The sequence below is a fragment of the Schistocerca serialis genome, chromosome 5, assembly GCF_023864345.2.
Source record: "Schistocerca serialis cubense isolate TAMUIC-IGC-003099 chromosome 5, iqSchSeri2.2, whole genome shotgun sequence".
Lineage (NCBI taxonomy): Eukaryota > Metazoa > Arthropoda > Insecta > Orthoptera > Acrididae > Schistocerca > Schistocerca serialis.
The window spans coordinates 509,487,239-509,513,070 of NC_064642.1; the positions used below are offsets into that span (position 1 = coordinate 509,487,239).

General features: G+C 38.1%; 1 protein-coding gene across 1 annotated transcript in view; it reads left to right on the top strand.

Moving 5' to 3' along the window:
* Positions 1 to 25,832, top strand: part of LOC126482033 (dynein axonemal heavy chain 6-like) — a 1,073,010-nt gene that overhangs the window by 973,477 nt on the left and 73,701 nt on the right. The window contains exon 123 of the mRNA XM_050106005.1: positions 22,333 to 22,425. Coding sequence (XP_049961962.1) covers positions 22,333 to 22,425 — 93 coding nt within the window. The remainder of the gene's footprint in view (positions 1 to 22,332; positions 22,426 to 25,832) is intronic.

Here is a 25,832-nt window from a genome sequence, read left to right on the forward strand (position 1 = left end):
ATAAGGCAGGGAAGAATTGTGTAAACCAGTACTGCCAATAAAAGATTGGTTCTGTTATGTTCATTACAGTTGGTTATTACCCTCTGTGTTATATCTATTATTTTACAAGTATTGTGTGACTTTTCTTTTGAGAAATATATAAGTACAAAGCAAACAAGCCACCAGCAACTGATACAGTTTTCTTCTTCTTATCATCCATACTTTCTAATAAATAAACTACTTTTGAAGTGCCAAAATGTACTAGAACAAATAAAATGTCTATAAAATGCCACACTGTGCACCGTACTTGCATTGAGACAGTCATAATTCCTTAAATCCATCACCCATGACCTCTGGTCTGCTGAGGAGCACCACAGCCCTGGGTCCATGGATAAACCATAAAAATTCGCTACATTACACCAGACATTCTTTCACACAATCATATAATGTGTGCACACATGGCTGCCATCTTTGGACACTGCATCTACAGTCTCTAAGAATCAGACCCAAACAAACCACTCATGCCTCCCTGCCTCTTGTCGGCAGCTGCTAGGCTAGATGCTAGAAGTGGCAGCAGCACTGACTGCAAGCTGAGGGGAGTGGTAGCAAAATGAGAAGCAGTAGTAATGAGGGAGTAGGGAAGTGGCGCATGTGCTCAGCTGCACCCAGCCAGTGACAATATATGACACTTCCGTAAACAAACAATTTCACCTACTGAGACAAAAACGAAGATTTTTCCTGTGGTTTCTTCAAATTTCCCTGATATTTCCCTGACATGTTTGAAGTTCCCTGATTTCCCTAATTTCCAGAACCTGCGGCATCACATTTCATTCCCCATGAAGATATAGGATGCATGCCCTTCCTCATGGTTCTGCAGAAGACGACTCAGATTTGATGTCATTCTGTCCAGCTTTTATCCCTCTGTAAAGTTACGCGGCACCCACTGTGTGCAAACTTTGCAGTACTGCAAGTGGCCTTTGATGCACAAAACCATGGCTAATGCTGCCCTGAACATAAATTTCATCCTCCATGATTCGTTTGTCTTCCAAACAAGGCCATCAATACGCCCCATCACTTTAACAGTATGGCTCAATGGGCCTATCCTGGGTTTGGATCATCTTGCAGTGATATGTATCCTTCCCAGAATCTCCTGTGCCACTTGTGCACACACGTGAGGGACATTAAGTCTTCACCCTACACAGCAGACAGCCAATGGTGAATTTCATGTACAAGAGCATCCTAATCTTCCGGAAAATGAGCCACTCCTCTCTGTTCTTCTTTGCTTACCTCCACATCAATAGCTGGATGAACACACACTACCAGTCTGCCAACAACCAAGGTCATAATCCAAAACCTGCATGCACCCATGATCTGGCACTATGCTGTTACCCAGCCACAGCAGTAGCAGTATCGAAATGTAACAACAGTGGGGACACCTGTCTTCTTCAGTATCTCTGTATCTCTCTCTCCCTCATGGGTCAAACAAATCTGTGACCATTTGTGCTGCCTTTTCCTGTATATGTTCAGTATCCCCTGTTTGTCCTAATTCATACAGATTCCACATACTACAGCAGTTTTCTGGAATGGCTTGCATGAATGATATATTAGCAATCTCCTTTGTAAACTGATTGCCCTTCCCCAGTAGTCTGCCAAAAAATCGAAATCTAACATCATCTTCACCCATGACTGAGCCTAAGCGAATATTCCATTTCAAATATTATTACACTCAAATTCAAATATTATTACACTCATGTATTTGTATGAATTGGCTGATTTCAACTGTGATTCATTGATATTATAGTCATATGATACTACATGTTTTTCATTTCATGAAGTGTACAATCTTACATTATCGAATGTTTAAGGCATGTTGCCAATCTTTGCACCACTTTAAAATCTTATCAAGATCTGACTGAATATTTATGTAGCTTCTTTCAGGCAGTACTTCATTAAAGAAAATTGCATCATCTCTGAAAAGTCTGATGTTACTATTAATATTGTCTGCAAGGTCATTAACACACCATGAACAGCAAGGGTCCCAACACACTTCCCTGGAGTGCACCCAAAGTTATTTCAACATCTGATAATGACTCTCCATCCAAGATAAAAATTCTGTGTCCTCCCTTCCAAAAAGTCCTCAATCCAATAACAAATCTTGCTCGATACCTCTTATGATTGTATTTTTGACAGTAAGTGTAAGTGTCTTACAGAGTCAAATGCTTTTTGGAAATCAATAAATATTTTATTTACCCACCTGCGTTGATCCAAAGCTTTCGATATGTCATGTGAGAAAAGTGTGAGTTGGGTCTGACATGATCGATATTTCCAGACTCAATGGTGGTTGGCATGGAGCAAGTCATTCTGTTCGAGATAGCTCATTACATTTGAGCTCAGAATAGGTTCTAAGATCTACAACAGATTGACATCGAAGAGACTTAGCAGTAGTTTTGTAGATCACTTCTAATACCCTTCTTGCAGTTGGGAGTGACCTATGCTTTCTACTGGGCACAGTTTTTTGTTCGAAGACTCTATGATAGATTACAGTCAGAAGAGGGGCTAACTCAGTCACAAATTCAGTGTAGAATCTGATAAGGATTCCAATGGGCCCTGGAGCTTTGTTCAGTTTTAGGAATGTCAGGTTTCTCAATACCACTGAGACCAATACCTATTTCATTCATCTTCTCAGTGGTATGAGTATTAAATTGGGGGATTCTACTAGGTTTTCCTTTGTAAAAGAATATTTGAGAAAAGTTTTCTGTTCCATCAGGAGGTGAGTCTGGCAGGCAATAGAAAGATCCAATTAACATTTTATGCCCACCGCTGATACTGAGTCTTGCCAAAACAATTTAACATTACAACGTTACTATGCGTTAAGTTACTCATCGTAGCTGGTAGTCTGTCACAGCAAACGTCCTGGAATACAGCGACTGTTAAAAAAATAACTATAGAGTTATTTAAATAATTAATCCAGTATAATGTTTCTACTGAACATTTATTACAATCTCAAAGTAAATAAAAGCATCTTGACAAAGCTGAAATAAGTTGTAACATATGTACAATAACAAAATAAATCATGGTCAATAAGTCACATGCTTTCTGTCCAAATACACTCAAAGTACTGACACCCTTTGCCAACATGACTGTAACTATTTATACTTTCTTAACAATCCTCAGCATTGTTTAGAATCATTTTTTGATTAATTAACAATTAAAATTGACATATAAAAACTGAAAATACATATATAAATGTATGTTTACTCCAGAACACCTAGGACACTATGATATTAGTACATGTCTGTTATTTTATTATTTTCATATTTTATTAATTACTAGTGGTTGCCTTCATGGAAAATGTTCCCTTCATTTACAGAGCTTCTATTCTTTAAGGTAATTGGGGTGTAGTAATTAGTCTAATAACAATAATTTTTTTAGACAAATTACATATTTTGTTTACTTTTGTGATCCTGAATTAGACTGGAAAATGTTCATTTTAAGTGGGTCTTAATGGGCTGTTACGTTTCAACATGCCGCTTCCACTTGTTTCAGTGGATCTTGTCTGCTGTAACAAATAAACCACCGGCATTTCCCATTAGCCTATCCTTCCAATAAACACTTTAATATTCCCCAGAACTCTCATGGCTATCTATTTCAGGTTTCAACTGACTTTCTGTAGGTAGTATTAGTTGCTTTTCATGAGCCCTTTGAACTCCGGCACCTTTTTGCAAATGCTTCAACAGTTAACCACTAGGATTTTAATACTTTTGCCTGTGGGAGGTATTTCTTTCAGTCTTACACTGATACTTCTGGGTATCATGCAGCTATCATTACCTGGATTGGATGGAGACTTGCCTAATCTAAAAAACTCTTTATGTGCACCCCACACACTGTCCACCATCTGGTTAGCAGCCTCTGATGCATAGTGCACATCTGATGCATTAGAAGGACCCTACCGTTCTCAACCCTAAGGCACAAGACCATGAAGCTGCAGCTTGACTTGTCACTGAAACTTTGAAGCCCCTGGTTCATTACTTCCACTTAACTCAGAAGCAAGGGACCACAATCATTTCTGGGAATGATGCTGCAAATTATGTGCTTTGTTCCACAAAGCTAGTCTTCTCATCCTTCTCTGCCAGTTGCTGGAATGATCCAAGTACGACCTCGAAGCCCAGATGACAGTCATCATTTGTTCCAACATGTGCCACAATCTACAGTTGGTTGCACCCTGTTCCCTCAATGGCTGCCGGAACAGCCTCTTCAGCATGTTGAATTAACCCTCCAGGCATATACAATGTTTGAACCTGGAGTCCTTTCTGCCACTTGCTGCCACTTCCCTAAGAGTTACCTTCATTCACCATATGTTTGAACTGCCGATGATCAGTAGGCTCCTACCCTTTGTGTTTGCCTCCTCTTGACACCAGACAAAATAGATTTTCCCAAAACAGGTGAAGTGAGTCGGACTGGTTCAGTTTCAGTTTCAGTGAAAGACTGCACCTCAAACTTGTTGGCTATGGGGTTGGTATAACACCCTGAGTCCTTCCTGGTCCCCATCCATACTCTAGAGGACACCTTGATCTACCATTGAAATGCTACTCAAAGGTAGTTATCAATGACTAATGACAGACCCTGTACTTTCTGCATAGGAGACAGGATCCACAGGAGAGGATAGTACTTAAGATACTTTTCATACCAGTACCACAGGTACATGACTCTTGGCAGTTCTTCCAACACATCCACTCACAGCAGCTGCCAATCATTTGAAAGTAGTCATGGCAACTTCTGAATGCTTATAAACATCAACCAACAAATCCCATGTTTAAGAACAGCATTCACAGTAGGGCTACATTTTGGCTGGTTCAGTGTATTACAGGGCAGTGAAAAAATAATTTTAAAATAAGCCTAATGATTATGTTTTAATCTGTTGAGCTAAAAAACTATTAATTCCCTACAAGAACTGAAGCAGATACACAAAATGAGATTTCTATTAAGGCTCCAGGAAAATATGTGTTACAAATTACTACTTTCCTAAAACTTTCTGAGGTTAATTATAGTTGTCAGCAAACTCAAAAATAGATTTAATTTATGATAAATGCAGATAATATATGTATCTCTTTAAGGAAAAACCAGGTGTAACACAATATGTTAGTTACAATATCTGCTACAGTAATGAAATCACAAAAGCCAATTTACTGTATATTAGATTATACACAGGAAAATGATAACTTCCAAAAATTCTCAAAAATGCACATTTACTTATATTGAAATATGATGAAATTCAGGATGATCTATTCCTTGGTAGTAACTGTACAACACAAATGCTGATTTGCTGTGAAGTGATCTATCCAAAATACTCTATCCGATAACTTATAAAAATATAGTTCTGTAAGCATACAAAAACTCTCAAAAATAACCTTTTTCTCACATAATTATACAATGAAATTAGTTAATGATTGTTTTGAAGGAGGATGGGCCTACTGTTCTCAAAAATTTTAAATGAGCACAAATACGTTTAAACCTAAATCTGATGATAACTATGAGTTTATCGAGGCACTCGCAAATATTCAAAATTTCACAATATATCACACTACAAATTGGTAATGATAGAATCAATAAAAGATTATGCTGAAGTCATGTGAACAGTAAAATATGTGCATCTAGAATTTCAGCTGGCACACAAATCTTGTGCATGCAGTCTCACACAAAGAAAAATTCCGAAGTCAGGTTTTACATATAAATTTTTCACTTAGCAGTCTCTGTGCCAACTTCTACATTGGTGTGCCGAAGCAGAACACTGCAACATGAGTCTATCTCAGTCAAAATTGCAAAAATTTGCAGTGCCAATAAAGCATATCTTCTGCCTGTTGCAGCTAACAATGCAATGGTCCAGGGCAATCCTGAGTTTTTCTGAAGACTAGCAGAAAATGTGAAGACAGCTACCCTCACTTTTGAAGTCTCTTCACAGCTATCGATTTGGAACACCATTCTGACAGTTGACTGGAGCCCTCTGTCTGAAGCTGAGTGGAGGGTCAAAACAGAGGCCCTGGAAGCCCTGTGATGAGATCAGCTGTACTCTACATAAGAGACTTGTAAAGTCTCCCTGGATAGCTCAAGGTATCAACTATGCATCAGGAGCACCCACTTGAGTGGCAGAGTATGTGTGGAATGCGCATTTTCTTTTTTCTTTGTTTTAAATTAGAAGGAACTGTAAAACACCCAATAGCAAAATCATCATCAGGTAACCCAATTATTTCAATAGACTGGATACTAAAAGCACAGAGTGAGAATCTCAAAACATTTACTCTTAAATGCAAGACAATTTTCATCAAGTCCAAGAATTCATAACTTTCCTAGAAATCAGTTGCTCCCATATCACACTAGGAAACAAGCTGTTTGAAACCTAATCAAATGCCTTGAACAGTTAGTCTGACAACCGGCTCTGACCTGTACGAGAGAGTCCCAATGAGAGAGGGATATGAGAGAATATGAAGCTTTTACAGAAATAACAGTTGCCAAATGCAAAAACATTACCAACAAAGATAAGATAGCATTTGTGTTTGATCACTGATGGAGGGGCATTATCAGCTTAAAATGGCATGAAAAATGTAAGGATGAAAGTAACTTTTACATGATACGTCACTGCCAAGTATCAGCTCAATGAAACCTGGACCATACATAAAAATAGCCACTACTGTACAGTACAGTACAGTGCAGTGGAGATGGTAACTGAATGAAATATGCAATAGATCTTACACTTTTATTGAAAGAGAATTATTACAGCAAAGTCACCACAATTTATGATGATCCCCTGGACATTACCAAAGGTGGGACATGATTCTTAATATGGTGCATGGTGGTCATGAATGACAATGCAGCTGCATTGTACTCCCGTACTGGCCACAAGGTTGGTAAGGTGTAATTGTGATAGTGCATTCCATTCCTCCACCAGCATGACTGACAACTGTTGGACAGTCATTGAAGCATGTTGGTGTGCTGTAGTACATGTCCTCAACATGTCCCAGATGTGCTCGATGGGATTTAAGTTGGGTAAACTGGCAGGTCAGCCCATTTGCTAAATGTCCTCTTGTTCAGAGAGCTCCTCCAGCTGTACTGTTTGATGTAGCCACACAATGTAATCCTTAAAAATTAATGGGAATGCACCCCAGAAAAGATGCACATTGGGAACAAATGCAGTGTCACAATAACATAGACCAATGAGTGTACTGTGTTCAAAGATTTGGAAATCAATATGCATAAACAACAGCCTTTCTGAGTAGCTTATGTGAAAAGCTATTTCCAAATAATGATATGAATTTATTGTGGCCTAGATTATGTTATGTTAGCATCTGCTTTATTATAAATTACATCCCAGGCCATCAGGTCATCTCCTGTAAACTAATCTTAAAAACATTTGTCCTGGAGTCATTAATTATTCTAACCGATTTCCACTAAGGAGTGTCCATACTGCAAGGCACTATGTTATTTACTGTAACTAACTGAGCATAATGGTCAGTGTTAGCATTCGTTACTTGGGGAAACAGGTATTTTATTGCTTTGAGTGTCATCAAAGAAGACATAATCAATTAGGGTCCTACTGTCTTGAAATAAGCTAACATTACTTTTCTGTGCATTCTTAACCATTTTGTGGGACCCTTCTGTTATTTTCACTCCTTTCAAAACAGGGTGCCTGAATCCTGCTCTATGTGCCTCTCTGACATGAGTAACCACAGTGATCTTGCTATGTGTGATGGTGCACACCCTCCCCCCTCCCCCCCACCCCCCATATATATTACCTGCAAGAAACTCAGCCAGTCTGTATTTCCCTCTCCTATTCAGATGTAGGCCATGTCTAGTGCATTTCCATCCCCCAACTGTAGCAGCTGGCACTGCACTCATATGTGATGTCATTTCAGTCAGCAGTAGACTGCTCAACTCAGTGTCCACATGGCTCACAGCAATCTTTACCCATGGCTGGTCATGGCACTGCAAGAACTCAACAAAACTCACATTTTTGCTTGTAGTTGCTACTCCTATTTCACCCAGGTCACATCTAATGCTGTAATTACTGCTCTTAGCCAGGCTGTTCACTGCTTCACCAACAATAATAAGCTGATCCTCTTTCCCAAAACCTGTGCACAAAATCCATATATCCTCTGTCACCTGGCTAAGGCTAGCACTTGAATACTTGTGACCTGGTACCCTGTTCCTACTTTGCCCTGTTCCATCTGGCCTACACTCCTCCGATGACTACTGCCTAACAGCAAGACTTTTTTCCTTCCTACTCTCTTTTGGTACTGACCTACACTGAGTTTCTTTGCTAGGAGTGTGCTACACCCTACTGTAATCTTTGTGTCCTACTTCAGGTCATCATCATCATCTTGGACAGTTTCCAGCCTCTGGCCAGGTCTGTATGGAACATAGGCCTCTTCATTGTCTTCTGTCTTGCCACCATCCCTCCTACTTCAGGCAGCAAGTAATGTTTATTCCATACTGTCAGCTCAAATGCAGATGTAGTTGAAGAGCTGTTCTCGTCTCGCTCATTGCTTGTTACCTTTACCCAGTTCCCAAGAGCTTTTTCCCTCTACAATCTATCCAATTCAAATTTTGCATGGTCTAATTCAGCCTGGAGGGCACAAATCTTTACCTTCTTCTCAGTTATTCTCTTGTCTTTTTTGCAAAACCTACAGTTCCATGAGAGACCTCATTGAGTTCCCCATTCAGTTCCCAACTACTATCACCCCAGTGTAATTCCAACTGCAGTCTATGTAACCACTCCTTCTATGACTATTCTATGTCAACATCCACTTATCACACATTGCAACCCAGGTTACACACTTGAAAATAGCATTAGAATCAGTTAACACCCTTTACACTACATGAATTTTCATTACTTAGCAGTAAAAATTGGGCATACAGGTTAGCACTTCAGGTGTATGACACAACATAAAGAGTTATTTATTTCTGCTTACAAGAACATAGCACTCACTCAAATGCAGTATCTGTTAATTACATTAATCACAACAGAATGTAACTGTACTGTATGCAAACTGAATGTAAACAACTGACTAGTGTGAAAGATTCTAAATCAAACAGATTAAGATTTTCATTACTTCCTGGGAATATGAACTTAATAATGAATGAAGACACTTAAATTAAGTTGTTGGAAAGAAAAACAGAACAATTAAGTGGTATTCTGTAACTTAAATGTGCCAAAACATAAACAAGTATACAACTACAACCCAACCTTATAATCTTTCGCATTTTCTAGACTAATGCATAAAGGTAGGTGACAACTTTAATGGTAAGATAAAGAATGCATTTAAAAACATATTTAATGAACAATTTATCCTAAACTAACTGTTATTACAATGAAAATAACTTATCTTTATGAGAGCTCAGAAACTCTGACTTCTCATGTGGCACTGGGCTGCCAACCCCGTTGAAGCTAATAATACACACCCTCAATACCATCCTCCAACACTACTCTCATTCCTCCATAGCCTCAACACCTCTTCCATCCATTTCACCTGATCATCCTCAGACCTTTCTTTACAGTGACGATACTCTCCAAAGGTTGCTCTAAAACTGCTGTCCATATCAAGCTCACTAACCATAAACAGCACCTACATTTTGGTAGCTGCCATCTCCTCCAAACTAAAAAGACTTCCCTAACAATTTGGCAATCCATGGACACTGCATCTACAATGACAAGCAATCTAGAGCTTCACTGACAGGAATTACCCTCCAAGCCTAATCCACTAACAGATCTCATATGGCTTATCATTGTGTGTTCCTAATACTCTGAGTACCCGCTTGAACCAGCAGCAAAAGAGTGCCCCTTCCCCTCCCCTCCCCCCCCCCCCCCCCCCCAAACACCCTCATTATCCAGTATCATCTTGGATTGGAACAACTTAACAATATCCTTTACTTGGGCTTTGATTACTTGTCACTTTGTCTGGAAGCAATACTTACCAAAATGGTATTCCACTGCCCATCCAAACTACAAAATATCCCAGTTCATCCATAACCTACTCCCCACCTATTGTACTTTAGGAGTCATGTCTCAGATATTGCACCCACATGACAGAATCATGCGAGCAGCACTCACTGCCCATCACTTACTTCACATGCAATGTGGAATCACAGCTGGCAGTTTCCATAATTGGTATCATGCAGCATGCACTCACTGAGTGGCCCTGACATGGTTATAAGAAAATGGACTCTATACAGTTTCATCACAAAGTAGCAGCATGAATGGTCCTGGCAAGAATTGGAATGTATCACTGTGAAAGTCAAGTGTATATTTTCTTCTTCAAATGTAACAGTATGTCAGCTTGCACCTACCCATAATGCCCCTATAGTCCGGCCCCATACATACATTTGCCTCGAAATCCACAAGCAAGGAAATTTGTACCTGGAATATCAGCTTACAACATACTATTCATGATTTACTCCCTAAAATATGCAAGGAATAAACTGTGACAACGTACAGAGACTTTAAGTGTATCAGTGTGCCTGAACTTGCAGCAGAGGCACAAAAGATAATTTGGAAGACAACTTCCGTACCATTCCTGGACACGTAAAACCTACTCCAAGGATTTACCACCAAACTAACTCTATTAAACAATAAATATGCTCCCCTAAAGACCAGGAACCTTAAGGGAAAACCTGCACCTTGGCTAACAGAAGATCAAAAGCAGTTCATCAATTATTACAAGCAGAAAGCAATCAATCTGAGAGAAACAATAAGTAAGACATGCCAATACATTGACCTAAAATGTAAAGACCTGATGCTCTATGGAAAAGCATCTGTGATCTAGGGAAGAGTACGCAAAGTAGAAACTTCAGCTGATCCCATTGTCCCAACCAAGGAACTAAACCAGTACTCGACTTTCGTGATAACCTTCATTGAATCATAAACAAAACATAGGCTTACTGATTATTTTATGGAGAAAAATGATAGTAGTAGTGAAAAATTCTTTCTTGAGTTGACAACACTGTCGAAAAACCCTTCAGCTCAGCACTTACTGTACTTGACAGTGTCATAGTCCAAATGATCAAGCTTATTGTTGACACACTACTGGTCATATTAGATTATTGCTTCCTAGACCTTGAAACTCTTGCCTGGACAACACAGCAGAAACACTTGTTCCCATCAGAATAAAAGCACTACATATCCAACTGCTAAGAAGAGTAGCTGGGCACATTCTGCCTCATGGGGGAGTGAATGCAGACATCAGAAAGGAACTGAGAGTTAGAAACATAAATGAGCTGATTAAAGAATACAGAAACAATTGGAATGATTATGTCACAAGAATGGAAGATGACAGATTACCAAAATTGGTGATAATTATTACCCAGTGAGGAGAAGATATTTAGGAGAACTGAGGAGAATCAACAATTTCAACCAAGAGGACATAACAAGTAAATGCCTAATACATGCATAGAGAAGAAGAGACATGACATTAAAACTATTATGATTTTTAAGTAACTGTGATTTTAATAAGTTTTGTAATTACATGTAAAACTCTGGTCTGGTGTAAAAGGTCTTCTGACAGTATTAATCTGTTCAGGTTAAATGAATAAATAAAAAATTAAACATAATGTACAGATTGTCCCAGGATGAATGGTATGAATGGTTAATATTCAGGGATATGACAGGATGATCATTTGAAGCAAAATACGCCATGTGGACATATGCACTATTCTGAATGTTTTCCAAGACAGAACATATTTAATGTACATTGTTTCTTATTTTCGTTATTGTTCAGTACATTGTCACTGTTTACAGAGTTTCCATGAAGTTGGGAAACTACCACAAACTGACTTACCTACAACTCAATGCATGCATGTTGCACAAGATTTTCCGTATTTACCCACTCTCTTCAGGCAACCCGTAATTCCTTGAGAAAAAATGAATAGGACCTCTTTAAAGTTAATTTAATCTAGTTTAATTTTATACTGCAATAAGTTTTCTCTAGATGCCGTAAATTTTGTGTTGTTCAAGAAAAACATACAAAATTAACTTTAAATATGTTCCATCTCAGAAACCATTTGGAATAAGGCACATGTCCATATTCAGTTTTTTGCTTCAAATGATCGTTCCTGTCATATCTCTGAATACTGACCATTTCTCCTGAGACAGACTCTATACATGGACTATCACGTATGTCAAAATAATTATGTGCTACACATACCATTACATGAAGTATCCTATCCACCCAAAGTAATTAAAACCTTCTTAAAGGTTACCAACACACCAATGACAGCAACTATAAATACAACAGACATAGAAGAAGAACACTCACACAAAAAGAAAACACAAGAGCAGCAACACCAGAAGGTGATGACTAGAACAAATCAAATAAGGATACAAAGAATAACAAGCTGAACTTGGATGGAGAGGTGCTCAGACAAGAAAGTGAGTTGCAAGCTATATCACTGTGCCAAGAGTGCAGGGAATGAAGTGATGACACAGTGCGCCATGTGGTCTGCTCTGTGTGATCTTGTCAGCAAGAGCTACATGCCTTGGTGGGGAGCAGTGAGCTACCTTCCAATCCGATTGGTAAGAGTGGTGGGGAGTAGTGAGCTAGAAAGCTGTCTTGCAGTCTGGTTTCTGAGAGTGGTGGAAAGTAGTGAGCTAGTGGGATGACCTAGGGTCTGATTGGTGAGAGTGGAGGGGAGTGGAGTGATGCCTGGATTGCTTTGCGATACTCTCCGACCGCACGGCGGCTGAGAACCACAGCTTTTATAATCGCTGGCAACACATTCTGAGTCCAGTTTTACATTAAAGGATAAGAAGTAACAACTCATTCAAAAGTATGTACACATTTATTGGACTTCTGAAATCTGAGATATTCTTTTGAATTCAAGGCCAAAAACATGATGCTGGAAGTGTTTTCTGCTTTACTGTACTGTACTGAAGCATTTCTGCCTCATTTGCCCTAGCAGAGCATCCCTCTCCCCCCTTAGGAGACTGGGTAAAAGAGTTGTGTTTACTTTCATTAAAAAAAAAGAAAAAAAAGGGGGGAGCTTTCTTTATTTTCTGTTTTCATGGAAGAGAAAAGCTTTTTGCACTAGTAAACCAGTAAGGTACGCAGCAAATCCACATGTGCACATGGTTGGGAAACATTTTCTTAAGATTGTGGGTAGGACACCATTGCAGCAGCTTAGAGTATAATTTTCATCCCGCTCATTACAGCCACCAGAGACGCATTTTGAAATCAGATCAGCTACCATTCATTTTTTCCAAATCATCCACTCTTTCAAAAGATCTGGCTCATTGAAGGAGTTCAGGAGTGGACTGCCCATCTCTAGTTCTCAATACATTGCAAGTGTCAGTCATGGTCAGAACAGTGTTCTGTGTAGTTGTCATTGCATTATGCCAGAGCTAAATGAATTCCAACATGGGCAAATTATTTGTGCTCATTCTGGGGAGGGGGTGGGGGTTGCTTCCATAACAAAGGAAGCCGAAGAGTTTGGTGCTACTGTATTGAAGACTTGTACTGCATTCATAGAAAGCATAAAAACACCATTCACTAATCCACAACACAGATGACAGTGTTTGCTGGGTTATCATAACAAATGTGATGAATAATAAGAAGATGACAGCTGCAAAAGTCATTGCAGAACTAAATGGTGTATTCAGGAACCCTGTCAGCATCAAAACAACACAACGGGAGTGCCATAAGAAGGGAATTTTTGGGTGAGCTGGATTTTCAAAACCAATCATCAGTGATGAACAAGAAAATGTGGTGCAGAAGCCATAAAATAAGGACTGTGGAGCAATGGAAGAAAATCATTTGAACACTTCTTACATCCCAAGAGTTAAGCATGGAGGAGGTTTTGTGATGATTTTGCTAGCCATATCGTGATACCCTACTATGGCCCTTACTGTCACCCTGCTATGCTGCTTTTCTGCCACAGATTATGTGACCCTTTTGTCTGATCAGGTCCATCCCATGGCACAATTTTTGTTCACAATAGTAACGCTGCATTCCAAGTTCACAGGGCCCCTATTAACACAGCTCACATCTTCCAGGACTGCTTCTGTGAGAATGAGGATGTACTTCATATATCCTGTGGCCATCATAGTCACCAAATCTCAATAATATTAAGCCTTTGTGTTCTGCTTTGGATAGAAGAGTGCATGATCACTATCCACCTCCATAAATGTTACCTGAACCTATCACTACTTTGCAGAAAGAATGTCATAAGATGCCCTTAAAAACCGTACAGGATCTGTACTAACCCGTTCTGAGATGACTAGAATCTGTTTTGAATGCCACTGGTTTTCCTACAACATATTAGGCATGGTAATGTTTGTGTTTTTGGTGTTTCCATATTTTTGCCCAATTCCTGTGACTACGCAATTTGCTCATGTTTGTAGTGGTACGAAATAAGTGGACAAAGTTATAACTCAGTCGCTAATAACTAACATCAACAGATTTTAAATCTAAAGAACTCCTAAAAAGTTTATGGAATTCTGATGGATGTCCAAAGTCATCCAAAAGAGTTTTATGATTCACTCTGAGTAAGATTTCCGTCACAGTGTGGAATAGTTTTTCAATCAGACATGTGTCTTTGCTATTACACAGAGCTTTGAGATATAAAAATTTTGAAAGAAATGCTTTGTTCGAGTACATAAAAGAATTCATAATATTACAGTGCAATGGCAACTCATATCAAGAAATGTCAAGAAAGATTGGAAGACTTTTTTGCAATTGTACACCAATTGCAGTTAATGCAGTAATGTCTTACCCACAATTAAAAAATAAATAGCTCAACTGTATAGCTGACCATGACCATTGGAGGCTTACGGCAAATTACAGACATATAATAGTCAAAGAAAGGTCAAAGATCGGGTCACAAGTTTTGAACAATCTTAGTATGAAAAAAGATAATTTTATTTCAAATGTAATTTGGGAAGTGAAGCCAATGTGTAACCACAACAAATTATATGACCAAAAAAACTATAGTGGACTTGGTGATTCCTCAGTATTATATATATGTGGGGTCTGTTCTTTCGAACACCACGTATATATAATTAATGCAAGGGATGGCCAATGATCTCTTCAGTGTAGATGCACACCAGTCTCGCAGCTCTTCAGTGTGGATGCACACCAGTCTTGCAGTCTTGTGGAAATAGACAAAATGCTATGAGTGATGAGGATAACGGGCAATAGGCACTACATTAGCTGCGTGTGGACAAATTGAGATTTTGGGTCTGACAGAGAGTGTGCTCGAGTAGTCCATGCAGTTGCAATGACCACTGTGTCCGAATGGCTTAGTGGTCAGAGTCTCTGCCTAGTAAGCACTGTAGACCCAAGTTTGAATCCTAGTCCGGAACAAATTTTCAACTTGCCCCATTGATATAAATCAATGCCCACTGGCAGCTAATGTTGTTAAGTCCTCTGTGATTCTCAATATTTGTTGACAAAGACTGTGAGTTGAAAGTCATACAACATTATCATGAAATAAAGACAAATTCAGGAAATAAAAAAACTCCAATATCGTCGTTGCATGTGCGCATATTTTCTTTAGTGTCATAAAGCAAATCAGATGACTAAGAAAAAAAACAGAGTTGTTATGAAAACTAATTTAGAATCAATAAAAAGTGTAGCTATTTAATAAATTATAATAAAGAGTTGTGGAAATAAATGTTGCTGGATTTCAAATTTTATCTGTTATTCATAACATTTTTTATTCACAGATGACAAATAAATTTTTTATTCATGGAAGTGAATTATGTATCGAATAACATTTGTCGTTAATGAATAACTAATAATAATTTTTATCTGTATTCATTATACTTCATATGAAGAAGTGTACACTTGGTTGTGCCATCCACATAGCCATGTACAAGTGCTCACTCAGCTGTAATTAGGCAAAGCAGTATTGGTAATCTCCAACAAGTATGTGAAGTTTATTTGTACACTCCCTCATACACCATAGCTATGTGAGTGCTACATGGATAGGGCATACACTTGGAGTTCCTAATCATATCCCTATGGAAGGCTCCTGGCCCATTACACCCACCCAGCGCATTCTATAGCAGTCCCAAGCATAACCTCTCCTGTCAGAGGCTCATTCACTTTTGAAAGCAGTCATATCATATGCTAGCTCTTCTGTAAGTTTTGCACAACCTTTTATGTATAAATGACCACCAGCACACACTTACCTGAAAAAATGGCCAATGCCAAACTGTGGCCAGGATCAGAACTGACAACCCAGTGCCAAAATCAATTGCTGATCAAAAAATATGGCTGCTTCACAACCTGTGCCATCTCAATCATTCTCCCCTATCACCAGCACTTTACATAATGGCTTTTCTATATGATATTAATGGGACTTACCTGTACAACACATTCTTCAATCCTGCAAGGCCTTAACCTATGTTAGCCTTTGTCCAACATCTATCACTACTACTGACCCACCCCCCAGTACACTCATTCTATTGTCACATTTACCTATTGCCCCTTATTCCTTTGTTCTAGATTTCCTTAAAGATTCTCCCAATAAGAACTTATTTGAGTTAGTAACACTATCATTCAACTTAATTCCCACTGTAAAGTTCCCCACTAGGGTAGCCAATTGCTCACAAACAGCCATTGATAATATCTTTATAGAAAAGTCCAATGAACAAACTTATATTACAAAACCAATAGTCAATGGCCTCTCAGACCAAGACATGCAGTTCCTTCTGTTAAATGTTAATACTGAACAGGATATAAAATCTGTTAAATCTGAGCTCAAGAGGGTAATCAATAAGCCAAAAATTGATTATTTTAGGACACTCCTTAGAGACATTCACTGGACTGATGTTTAAAGTGCTCATGGCAGGAATGAAAAATATAACACTTTTGCTAATAAAGTGCTTACCTTATTTGAACACTGTTTTCCCCCAAAACTTACCAAGGTTAGAGCAAAGTCTACAAAGAAACCATGGATTACTCAAGGAATAGAGGTATCTTGTAAAACAAAAAGAAAACTGTATCTGTCAATCCAAAACAGTTCCGATGTTGATGCTATAGCACATTACAAGAAATATTGCAAAACATTAAAGACTGTAATATGGACATCAAAGCAAATATATTACAAGGAAAAGGTAGTCATATCAGATAACAAAATAAAGACAATATGGGATATAGTGAAGGAGACTGGTAGAATCAGACATGAAGAGGAACAAATAGCATTAAGAGCAAATGATACATTGGTGACAGATGTGTATAGTGTTGCAGAACTTTTTAACAAACATTTTATAACTGTTACTGAAAAAATGGGGTTGTCAGGTTCAGTAGATGCTGCTATGGAATACCTCAGACCAGACATTTCAAGTAACTTCCATAATATGAATTTGACCCTCACTACCCCAGCAAAAATAATGTCCATCATAAAATCTTTAAAATCAAAAACCTCTAGTGGGTATGATGAAATATCAACAAAGTTAATTAAAGAATGTGATTCTGAGCTAAGTAACATATTAAGCTATCTGTGTAACCAGTCGTTTATCAGTGGAATATTTCCTGAATGGTTGAAATATGCTGAAGTTAAGCCACTGTTTAAGAAGGGAGATAAAGAAATGGCATCAAATTTCCGTCCAATTTCACTGTTGCCAGCATTCTCAAAAATTTTAGAAAAAGTAATGTACAATCAGCTTTATGACCATCTTATCTCAAATAACATACTGTCAAAGTCACAGTTTGGATTTGTAAAGGGTTCTGATATTGAGAAGGCTATCTACACTTACAGTGAAAATGTGCTTAATTCATTAGACAAAAAATTGCAGGCAACTGGTATATTTTGTGATCTGTCAAAGGCATTTGACTGTGTAAATCACAATATCCTTTTAAATAAATTAGAATACTATAGTGTAACAGGAAATGCTGCAAAATGGTTCAAATCTTATATCTCTGGCAGGAAACAAAGGGTGTTATTAGGAAAGAGACATGTATCAAGCTATCAGGCATCATCCAAATGGGAACTAATTACATGTGGGGTCCCACAAGGTTCCATTTTGGGGCCCTTACTTTTTCTCGTGTATACCAATGACCTTTCTTTAGTAATATAACCAGATGCCAAGTTCATTTTGTTTGCCGATGATACAAACATTGCAATAAATAGCAAATCAAGTGTAGTCTTAGAAAGATCAGCTAATAAAATATTTGTGGACCTTAATCACTGGTTCCTAGCCCATTATTTATCACTAAACTTTGGAAAAACACACTACATGCAGTTCAGAACTTGTAAGGGGTGTCCCATGTGTATACGTCTAACATACGATGACAAGCAGATAGAAGAAGTGGACAGTGTTAAATTCTTGGGATTACAGCTTGATAATAAATTCAACTGGGAGGAGCACACCACAGAAATGCTGAAGCGTCTTTAACAAATCTCTATTTGCAATGCGAATTGTATCAGACATAGGGGATATAAAAGTGAGAAAGCTGGCATACAATGCTTACTTTCATTCCATAATGTCATATGGGATTATTTTTAGGGGTAATTCATCAAGCTAAGCTAAAGTTTTCCGGGAACAAAAACATGCAGTACGAGTTATATTTGGTGTGAACTCAAGAACATCCTGTAGAAGCCTGTTTTGGGGAACTAGAGATACTAACTACTGCTTCCCAATACATTTATTCCGTAATGAAATTTGTCATTAAAAATATATCACTTTTTCAAACCAACAGCTCAATTCATGGAATCAATACTAGAAATAAGAATAATCTTCACAAGGATTTAAAGTCACTTAGTCTTGTATAAAAAGCTGTGCATTATTCAGGAACACACATTTTCAGTAACTTGCCAGCAGCCATAAAAAGCTTAACCACCAATGAAATTCAGTTTATGAGAAGTCTAAAGGATTTATTGGTGGCCAACTCCTCTTACTCCATTGATGAATTTCTCAGTAAATCCAACTGATTTGTGTGTGTGTGTATATTGTTGTTGTTGTTGTTGTCTTCAGTCCTGAGACTTGTTTGATGCAGCTCTCCATGCTACTCTGTCCTGTGCAACCTTCTTCATCTCTCAGTACCTACTGCAACCTACATCCTTCTGAATCTGTTTGATGTATTCATCTCTTGGTATCCCTCTACGATTTTTACCCTCCACACTGCCCTCCAATACTAAATTGGTCATCCCTTGATGCCTCATAACATGTCCTACCAATCGATCCCTTCTTCTAGTCAAGTTGTGCCACAAACTCCTCTTCTCCCCAATTATATTCAATACCTCCTCATTAGTTATGTGATCTACCCATCTAATCTTCAGCATTCTTCTGTAGCACCACATTTCGAAAGCTTCTATTCTCTTCTTGTCTAAACTATTTATCGTCCATGTTTCACTTCCAGACATGGCTACACTCCATACAAATACTTTCAGAAACGACTTCCTGACACTTAAATCTATACTCGATGTTAACAAATTTCTCTTCTTCAGAAACGCTTTCCTTGCCTTTGCCAGTATACATGTTATATCCTCTCTACTTCGACCATCATCAGTTATTTTGCTCCCCAAACAGCAAAACTCCTTTACTACTTTAAGTGTCTCATTTCCTTATCTAATACCCTCAACATCACCCGACTTAATTCGACTACATTCCATTATCCTTGTTTTGCTTTTGTTGATGTTCATCTTATATTCTCCTTTCAAGACACTATCCATTCTGTTCAACTGCTCTTCCAAATCCTTTGCTGTCTCTGACAGAATTACAATGTCATCAGCGAACCTCAAAGTTTTTATTTCTTCTCCATGGATTTTAATACCTACTCCAAATTTTTCTTTTGTTTACTTTACTGCTTGCTCAATATACAGATTGAATAACATCGGGGAAAGGCTACAACCCTGTCTCACTTCCTTCCCAACCACTGCTTCCCTTTCATGCCCCTCAACTCTTATAACTGCCATTTGGTTTCTATACAAATTGTAAACAGCCTTTCGCTCCCTATATTTTACCCTTGCCACCTTCAGAATTTGAAAGAGAGTATCATTGTCAAAAGCTTTCTCTAAGTCTACAAATGCTAGAAACGTAGGTTTGCCTTTCCTTAATCTAGCTTCTAAGATAAGTCGTAGGGTCAGTATTGCCTCACGTGTTCCAATATTTCTACGGAATCCAAACTGATCTTCCCCAATGTCGGCTTCTACTAGTTTTTCCATTCGTCTGTAAAGAATTCGTGTTAGTATTTTGCAGCTGTGACTTATTAAACTGATAGTTTGGTAATTTTCACATCTGTCAACACCTGCTCTCTTTGGGATTGGAATTATTATATTCTTCTTGAAGTCTGAGGGTATTTTGCCTGTCTCATACACTTGCTCACCAGATGGTAGAGTTTTGTCAGGACTGGCTCTCCCAAGGCCATCAGTAGTTCTAATGGAATATTGTCTACTCCCGGGGCCTTGTTTTGACTTAGGTCTTTCAGTGCTCTGTCAAACTCTTCACACAGTATAATATCTCCCATTTCATCTTCATCTACATCCCCTTCCATTTCCATAATATTGTTCTCAAGTACATCGCCCTTGTATAGACCCTCTATATACTCCTTCCACCTTTCTGCTTTCCCCTCTTTGCTTAGAACTGGGTTTCCATCTGAGCTCTTGATATTCATACAAGTGTTTCTCTTTTCTCCAAAGGTCTCTTTAATTTTCCTGTAGGCTGTATCTATCTTACCCCTAGTGAGATAAGCCTCTACATCCTTACATTTATCCTCTAGCCATCCCTGCTTAGCCATTTTGCACTTCCTGTCGATCTCATTTTTGAGACGTTTGTATTCCTTTTTGCCTGCTTCATTTACTGCATTTTTATATTTTCTCCTTTCATCAATTAAATTCAATATTTCTTCTGTTACCCAAGGATTTCTACTAGCCCTCATTTTTTTACCTACTTGATGCTCGGCTGCCTTCACTACTTCATCCTTCAAAGCTACCCATTCTTCTTCTACTGTATTTCTTACCCCCATTCCTGCCATTTGTTCCCTTACGCTCTCCCTGAAACTCTCTACAACCTCTGGTTCTTTCAGTTTATCCAGGTCCCATCTCCTTAAATTCCCACCTTTTTGCAGTTTCTTCAGTTTTAACCTACAGTTTATGACCAATAGATTGTGGTCAGAGACCACATCTGCCCCTGGAAATGTCTTACAATTTAAAAGCTGGTTCCTAAATCTCTGTCTTACCATTATATAATCTATCTGAAATCTGCCAATATCTCCAGGCTTCTTCCATGTATATTAGTAAATCTAATCTATATATATCTGTGTGTGTGTGTGTGTGTGTGTGTGTGTGTGTGTGTGTGTGTGTGTGTGTGTGTGTGTGCACCATTTCAGATTTCAGTGCAGTAATGTGTTCATTGTAAATAAGTATTACAGTAGTTGTATTACCTTATAAATAAATAAAAAACTTTTTATTTTAAATTCATTGCATTAGTATTTGTAAAATGACTCTTTTCATATAGTGTTCATTAAAAAATGACGATCATTCCACTTGGGACCTGTGGAATGGTACATTAGCTTATTTGTTTTAGTTATAAATATTTGTCATGTATTGTTGTTTTTCTGACGTGTTCTACATCTGGAGGGGTCCTCACTATGGATCAATCGAAATGAAAGTAAATCTAATCTAATCTACCTCCCCTCCCAGTCCACCACTCAATGCCGTGCTCCCCATGTAGTTTTCCCTGCCTGCACCAGAACATTGTTTCCAGTGCACTTGCTGCCTATTCCTTGCAGTCGAGATGCCATGCTGGTACAATACAGTCAGTCATCTAGATGCATAGCATAATTTTCTGCCTTGTTTACAGGCTGTATGCTGAATTGTTCCCTTCACTTCTTCTATTACTTTTATTCCACCAAGGACTTTCCAGCACTGCATTGTAAAATAGGTTGTTACAGTACTCTACCTGATCTATGTAGTTCGTGGCTGTCTTTATGCTGGGCACCATGGTATAAAGATGTAAATTTGATCTCATATTCTTTTGTAACTTTCAAATTTTAAGTCAGCTTGTTAGTGAATAATAATTTTAAGTTTGTCAGTAGCGTGTTACTTAAAAACTGGATTACATTTTGTTTTTATCTGTGGAGGTGTAATTCTCAGTAAAATATGGAAAACTCAAAATGGAATCACTTAACCTGGAATCAAAGATATGTATTTCTAAAGAGAACAGGAGCACCAGCTAATATGGTTCATTTTAAAATTAAAAAAAAACAACGTCCACCCTTTTGCCAACAGTGGTTGTTTGAAAAATAAAATTCGGAATTTTATTAATAATTGCATGTTGTCTTTGCAGTGTTGTCTTGCAATTCATTATTATGATGAAACTACTACATGTAGGGCAAAAGAATTTCAGAGATTTCTGTGTTATTCCAGGTGCCAAAAATGTGGGCAACAGTGGGATACTTATCTCTTAAGTCACTTGGAAGCTGGATACGTGATCTTGAAACAAGACTTGACTTCATACAGGTATGTCACATGGCTTTTTAATTTTATCTGCACTGATCTAATGTTAAGGATGAATTTTTGTGGAGGAAATGCAGTTTTTCAGCAATACACACTGAGTGTGTATGGTTCCAAAAATCATGTCTATTCAAATACATCACGTTGATCAGGTGGTTGGTGCTATGGCTTGTCGCTGAATAAGTGCACATTCTACTGAGATTGATCCCACAACATGTAGACCTTGATGAGTTTATGAAGTTGTCAGGCTAGGAAGCCATGAGGCAGGTGTATAACAAGTTTTAGGATTCTGCCCTTACTGAACCTTGCAGGATGTGGTAGACGTCAGAGTTATCCCAGCACCTTATACATCTACTTACGTACTCCGCAAGCCACTGCACAGTGGATGATAGTGGATGCTTTGTGTCATTGTTAGTTATCAAGCTGCTAGCCACTGTACAAGATACAGAACAGAAAATCCCTCTACAGCTATCATTGTTGTTAATGTAAAATGTAGAATGTAGTTTATTCATCTCATAATGTACAGTTACAAATCAAAGATTTTTGTTCTGGAGACACTTCGAATTACTTTAAAAAAATAAGGTTATAAAAATCAATGTATTTAAGCAAGCATTTCTGAATTTTTAGACATGAACAATTTAACAAGAACATATATAACACTTGTGGTCACTTTGCAGCTTGCAATAGCATTTATACAATATATTAACAATTTATTACACAATACATAATCTTTATTGTTTCTTTTGTTTTCAAATTGTCAAATTGTAGTGCTTGAATTCTTCAATTGAATAATAACATTTTTCCACCAGTGTATTAAATAACAATCTTTTTAGTCCATATTTAACAGATTTGTGTTATTTAATTTACGGGAAATTTTTAACCCCGTGTACAATGGTGTTTGAGTGTAAAATTTTAAATTATGGGAGGGAAGTTTGAAACTGTGTCTGTGAAGAGTACTTTAATTGTGGTTGAAATGAAAATTGTCAAGTGAGTTTTGATTTTTATACATAAAAATAAAAATTTTGTACATATACAGAGAAGGAATGGTTAGTATTTTTATTTTTTTAAATAATGGGTGACATGATGTTCTTTTTTGGACTAAACACTTGTTCCTTATGATTCTCGTTCGAAGTGTAAGTAATCTCAGGCTGTTTGTAGAGTTTCCCCTGAAAATTATTCCGTATCGAATTATAGTTTCAAAGTAGCTGTGTAGACCATCTCCCTGGTGTCCATAAGGGTGGAACCACATAAGATATACATTGCATAAGTTAGGCTGTTTAGTTTGCTTGCTAAGAAGTCTATATCTGCCTTCCAATTTAAATTTTTGTCAACATTTAGACCTATAAATTTTACGTAACTTGCTTCTGTAATTTCCTGATCGCCGTGCACTATTTTTATGGGAGATGCTCATGATGTTTTAGCACTGAACTGAACTAATTGTGTTTTTGTGACGTTGAGTTTTAATCTACTCTGCTGAAACCATAATTCTAGGTTGCCCATTCAAGGTGTATACGTGGACAAGAAAAAAAATTCCCAGATGTTTTCCAGATTTACCAGTTAAAAATACATTTTCTCCCGGGTGAAAATCCACTTTTTCCGTGTTAAGCGACAGTATACTTTTCCTTGGAACAGTAAAAATTACCAATCCTTTGAATGGTTATGGTTTTATACACCAGCGTAGAATTTCCTGGCCCTTTGGAAAAGCAAACTCAGTGAAAAAAAGCAAGTTTTGGAAAGATCTTTGATGTGCAGCAACATGTAGGCTGCATATTTTTGTATTACAAAAGTATAAATTTGAATTCCACCAAACACTGCATGTTACTTTCCGAACCATAGAAATTGAGATTACGACGCGGTTTTGCCGATGGCAGCAGATATTTACAGCATAGGATGCATGATGTACTCAGCCAGTAGCAACATCACTGTCAAGTAGCGCGTATACACAAATTGGAAAAGTTAATGGTTTAAATTAATATACATAGTGTCGCTAAAAGAAAAGAAAAGCTTTCACATATAATATTGATCTTTTTTGCACGTGTCACACTTTAACCTACAACACACAAATGTGACAGTAAAATTTTTAATAAGGGCATAAATGTTGGGTCTTCTGGGCTCGAAATTTTTCTAAATGGTCGTCCTCAAAGAGTTGATTTTTAAATGAGAAATTTACTTTGAAAGTAATGGTTTTCAAAAAACCATTCGCAATATTTTCCTGAGACCTGTTAGAATTAGGTTCGTTTCAGCAGTTGCCAAAGAGCGCCAGGTAACAGGCGTCACTGTGCTTGCACAGCTACGATGGCACGGGAAGCCCATATGCTTGTACGTGTAAAACATTAAAAGATCTTACATTATGTCATAAAAGAAACAACACATCAGAGAATATTCCAAGAGCATCAGAATTTTGTGAACCATACTAAAATGCACAACTCGGCTTATAGTGCACATAAGCAGTTGTTAGCAACCCACTTAGTAAATGAATCGACTTCATTTACTTCCAGTACGATGGACGTGGAAGAATCATGAGCAAATTTTAAACACATTGTAAATCACGCATTGGAGAAGCATGTGCCGAAAAAGTGGGTTACGGACAGAAAAGACCCACCATGGTTTAACAGCGCAATTTGGGGAATGCTCAGGAAGCAAAGACAGTTACACTCGCGGTACAAGAAAGATCGGGAGAATGAGGACAGGCAAAAGTTAGTAGAGATTTGTGCTGCTGTAAAAAGAGTGATGCGTGAAGCATTCAACCACTACCACCGTCATAACTTAGTAAAAGCTCTTGCTGAAAACCCAAGGAAATCCTGGCCTTACGTAAAATCGGTAAGCGGGTCGAAGGCTTCCATCCAGTCACTCACTGATCAGTCTGGCCTGGCAACGGAAGACAGCAAAACGAAAGCTGACATTTTAAATTTAGCATTTGAGAAATCTTTCACGCAGGAGGATCGTATAAACATACCGCCGTTTGAGTCTCGTACAGATTCCCGTATGGAGGACATAGTGATAGACATCCCTGGGGTTGTGAAGCAGCTGAATGGGTTGAAAATAAATAAATCGTCAGGTCCTGAAGGGATTCCAACTCGGTTTTACAGAGAGTACTCTACTGCCCTGGCTCCTTACTTAGCTTGCATATATCACAAATCTCTTGCCCAACGTAAAGTCCCGAGCGACTGGAAAAAAGCGCAGGTGACGACTGTATATAAGAAGGGTAGAAGGACGGATCCTCAAAATTACAGACCAATATCCTTAACATCGGTTTGTTGCAGGATTCTTGAACATAGTCTCAGTTCGAATATAATGAATTTCCTTGAGACAGAGAAGTTGCTGTCCATGCATCAGCACAGCTTTAGAAAGCATTGCTCCTGCAAAATGCAACTCGCCCTTTTTACACATGATATCTTGCGAACCATGGATGA